The sequence below is a fragment of the Mastomys coucha genome, chromosome Y (genome assembly GCF_008632895.1).
Source record: "Mastomys coucha isolate ucsf_1 chromosome Y, UCSF_Mcou_1, whole genome shotgun sequence".
NCBI lineage: Eukaryota > Metazoa > Chordata > Mammalia > Rodentia > Muridae > Mastomys > Mastomys coucha.
Window position 1 is genome coordinate 385,451 of NC_045031.1, and position 5,170 is coordinate 390,620.

Genomic DNA, 5,170 nt, shown 5'->3' on the forward strand with positions numbered 1-5,170 from the left:
AAAAAAGAATGGGGGTCGTGGAGATTAGAGAAGATAATAATAAAAAAATAGAAAATTAATAATAGAAAAAATAGAAAAAAATAATAAAAAATAACCACTCAACAAAATATCCATTGGATAGGTACATATTTGTGTCCATACCTGACCTTTCTGAATGACTATTAATAAAACTATTTTTACTAGGAACAACACATTCATCCTTTTTGATTAAGTTGAAAACTTAAAAGATAATACTGCCAATAAAGAACTATCTAGGAAATTGTAAGCTTATGAAAATACCCTTAAAAGGATATATAACACAACAAATAATCATGCATGAAAAAGATTAATTATAGTGAGCTATTCTCCATCAACAATAGTTAAGATTTTATTAATAGTCTATAAAAGGAGCAATACAACAAAAAAACATTATTGAGACTTACTGATGTGGGCAGCCTTGGCAAATCTTCTGATCAGCAAAGGATCCTCCAAGGACTTTACTAAGCACAGCTGGATGTCCTAAAGCTTTAAAAGCTTCATCTAAACTATCCACCAAAGAATTAAAAAACTCTAATGCATCATGTTGCTCTCGGAGATTAACAGGTTCACCCCAAAGCCTAAGAAATAAACAAGAAAATTAATACAAGAAAGTTCCAGATGTATTTTATCTCAGTAAGAAAAATGACAACAATATAAGCTGAAAGAAATAATTCTAAAAGGAAATACAAGCTGAAAAAATGTATTCTACAGAATAATAAGAATGTATATACTATACATAGTGGAAGAAAGTTACAAATTGAAAGCTAATTTGCAGTCAAAATGATACTGCAGTCAGCCAGCCTCAACAAACATGAGTATGAAGCTAGATATGACCCAGAAGTTAAGGCATGTAGTGTTACTTTAGAGGATCATAGTTAGGGTCTGATGGCTCACAACTATCTGTAACTCCAATTCCAGGCGATTTGTCACATTCTTCTGGCCTCAGTGGACACTGGACCTATATATTTCCCAAACATACATGCAAGCAAAATATGCACATTCATAAAATAAAAAAATTTTAAAAGACATGAGAGCTCATGCTGACTATACAGCAGCTTTCAGCTACAGAGCTGGGAAAGTGTTGGAGAGGTAATTGTGCTGGATGAAGTACAGTTAGGATAAATGTGAGTTGTTTCTTGTGCTTTTTTCTTTACAATTTTATGTTTGTTTTTTAAGGAGAGAAAAAGAGGGCATGAAATGATTAAGAGGATCTGGGAGCAGCAAAACCATGATCAGAATACATCATACAAAATTTTTTTCTGGCAAAATTCCTATCTTAATATTTTTCCAGACCTAATCCCAAAGAAGATGAGCTGCATATTCCCTTGTCCCCTGTCCATATCTTCTGTGGATCTCATAGACCATTTGCTTTGAGTCACTTTCTCCCAACCTAAACCGTCCTCTGTAGACACTTCTTTTTTCCTCTCCCCTCCCTATCTTTTCCCCTCTTTCTGTCTCTGTCTCTCTCTCTTCCCAGACCCAGTCCTTTATTCTCCTTTCTAGCTGTGCAGCAGAACACCCATGCCAACTTTCTGTCATCCTGCTCCTATCTCCTCTGGATTCTACAGACCTTCCTCTTCTAAAGGCCAACTCACATTTATCCTAACTGTACTTCATCCAGCACAATTACCTCTCCAACACTTTCCCAGTTCTGTAGCTGGAAAGCTGCTGTATAGACCTCTTCTTCCTGATCCTATCCCCTAATCACAAAGACTTTCTCTTCCAACCTTCCATCTCCCAACTCATTCTACTATCTCATTTTCTAACACCTGGCAGTACTCTTCCAGGTAACAAACCAGCACAGCAAACAAGAGAAACAGGCAACACATAGCCATCACATTCTCTAAAAATTAATAGAGGAAACAGAAACTGTGCAACAAAACACTTACCAACAAAGACAAGATACTCAGAGCCTAGATAGATACAGAATCATCCCAAACTCAGATGCCTAGATGTCCATGTAAAAACAGAATCAGTAATAGCCACGGCAGTATGTCTCTTACTAGTGCTCAGGTAAGATTATAGCAGGCACTGAATATTCCAACACAGTAAAGGACCAGAAAAGATATTAAAACCAAGAATATGAAGATTGTAGATGTTCTTAAAGAAGGGATGAATAAATACCTTAAAGAAATCAAGGAAAACACACACACAAAATCAGACAATATGTGCCAAGCAGTGGTGGCCCATGCCTTTAATCTCAGCATTTGGGAAGCAGAGGGAGGAGGATTTCTGAGTTTGAGGCCAGCCTGGTCTACAGAGTGAGTTCCAGGACAGCCAGGGCTACACAGAGAAACCTTGTTTCAATAAACCAAACCAAACCAAACCAAACCAAACCAAACCAAACCAAACCAAACCAAACCAGCCAAACCAAACAAAAAAATCAGATAACATGAATAAATTTTAAGAACTCCAAGAAAACCAAGGAAATGAATAAAACTCCTCAAGAACTGAGAGTGAAAACAGAATAAAAAACACACAAACTGAAGGAACTCTGGAGTTAAAACTTTAGGACTTCTAGAAGGAACTACAGCAGTAAGCTTCACTAATAGAAAGAGATGGAAAAGACAATACCAGGCATTGATGATATGGTATAGAAAATGTATATATCAAGAAAATGTTCAATTAAAACAATTCCTAGTACAAGAAATTCAGCCTATCTAGAACACTATGAAAATTCCAAATCTAAGAATAATAGGAATTAGAAGAAGAATCCTAGCTCAGAGGTCAGAAAAATGTCTTCAACAAAACCATGGAAGAATATTCTCCTAGCCTTAAGGAAATGTACAAGAAACTTACAGAACACCAAACATGTTGGAGAGAAAGTTTCCTTACATTTAATAATCAGAACACTAAATACAGAACAAGGGAAAAAGACTAAGTAACATATAAAAGCAACTTATCAAAACCACATCTTACTTCTTAATGGAGAACCTAAAAGCCAGAGAAGCTTGGACAGTTGATGTTCTCCAGACTCAAAGAAACCTTAAATGTCAGACCAGACTGGTAGACCCAGCAAAAATATCAAACATCATAGATAAATAAAATGCTTGATGATAAAGTCAAATTTAAGCAATATCTATCTACAAATCCAACCCTAGAGAAGGTTCTAGAAGGAAAGTTCTTATGTAAGATTAACCATCTATGAAGACACAGAAATTAATTTCATACCAGCAAAACCAAAAGATGTGAACACACATGCACACATGCACATTCATACCAATCTACCTCACCTCACGACACCCCCATGACAATAACTGGAATAAAAAATCACTGGTTATTGATATTTGTCAACATCAATAATCCCAGTTTCCCAATAAAAAGACAGAATGGATGTGAAAACATACTTTGATCCTTCCTTTACACCCAAAACACACCTCAACATAAGGGATAAATATCACCTCGGGTAAAAGGATAGGAAAATATATACCAAGCAATTGAGCCCATGAAGAAGCTGGTGTAGTCACTGTAATATCTGACAAAATAAGACTTAAAACCAAAACTAATCAGAAGAGATAAGGAAGAATACTACATGCTCACCAAAGTAAAAATCCATCAAGAGGACATTTCAATTCTTAATATGTATGACCCAAACACAAGGACTCCCACAGTTGTTAAAAAAAACACTATTACTTGTTAAAATCACATTTTGACCCCCAGCCTCAATGCTCTACTCTCACCAGTACACAGGCCACACAGACACAAACTAAACAGAGAAATGCTGGAGAAATGACATGGTAAACCAAATATCTGACCTAACATATATTGTTGGAACATTTTGCTCAAACACAAAAGAATATACCTCCTCAGCTTTCCATGGAAATTTCTCCAAAATTGAGCACATATTCAGACACAAGTCTCAACAGACGTAAGAAAATTAAAATAACTTTTTGTGTCCAATCTGACCACCACAGATTAATGCTGGGTATTAACAAAGAAAACATAAATTCATGGAAATTGAACAATTCTTTATTGAATAAAAAAATGGGTCAAGACAGAAATAAAGACTTTCTAGAACCGAATCAAACTGAATGAATACACAGCATAACCAAAATGAGGGGCCATAACAAAAGTGGTGCTAATAATATAGTTCATAGCACTAAGTGCATACATAAACTGAAGAGATCTCATATTTGCAACTTGACAGCACACCTGAAAGCTCTAGAATGAAACCAATCAAACCACAGCTTGAAATCAATCAAAACAATCAATGAAACAAGAGTTGATGGTGCTCTGAGAATACCAACATGACAGACGAACCTCTTATCCAAACTAAGTACAAAGCAGAAAGAATATCCCTGCCTACTGAGTTCTGTATCAGGAGAATATCATCCTGAGTGAGGTAACCTAATCACAAAAGAACACATATAGTATGCATTCTCTGATAAGTAGATATTAGCCTAGAAGATAGGAATACATGAAGTACAAACCACAAACCATAAGAAACTCAAAAAGAAGGAAGCCCAAAATGAGGACACTTTGCTCCTTCTTAAAAGGGGGAAGAAAATACCCATGGAAGGAGTTGTAGAGGCTAACTTTGGAATAGAGACTGAAGGAAGGACAATTCAGAGACTGCTCCACCTGGGAATCCTTCCCATATTCAATCATCAAATCTAGACACTATTGTGGATGCCAGCAAGTGCTGATGACAGGAGCCTGAGATAGCTGTCTCCTGAGAGACTCTGACTGCCCAATTAATACAGAAGTCGAGACTCACAGCCATCCTTTGGACTGAGCACAGGTTCCCCAGTGAAGGAGCTAGAGAAAGGACCCAAGATGCTGAAGAGTTTGCAGTCCCTTAGGACGAACAACAATATGAACTAACTAGTACCCTCAGAGCTCCCAGGGACTAAACTACCAACCAAAGACTGCACATGGGGGGACTCATGGCTCCAGCAGGATGTGTATAGCAGAGGATGGCCGAGTTGGTCATCAACGGAAGGAGAGGCCCTTGGCCCTGTGAAGGTTCTATGTCCCAGTGTAGGGGAATGCCAGGACCAGGAAGTGGGAGAGGGTAGGGTGGTGAGCAAGGGTAGCGGGAAGGGAACAGGGGATTGTTTTAGTTTTTGTTTTTTATTTTTCTTTTTTTTTCTTATTTTATATTATTTTTCTTTTTTCTTTTGGAGGGGAACTTGGGAAAGGAGATATTGTA

General features: G+C 37.1%; 1 protein-coding gene across 2 annotated transcripts in view; it reads right to left on the reverse strand.

Moving 5' to 3' along the window:
• Window positions 1-5,170, reverse strand: part of LOC116096530 (probable ubiquitin carboxyl-terminal hydrolase FAF-X) — a 144,156-nt gene that overhangs the window by 22,709 nt on the left and 116,277 nt on the right. For both annotated transcript variants that reach the window (XM_031378461.1, XM_031378452.1), the window contains exon 33: window positions 423-596. In XM_031378461.1, the coding sequence (XP_031234321.1) occupies window positions 423-596 (174 nt within the window). The remainder of the gene's footprint in view (window positions 1-422; window positions 597-5,170) is intronic.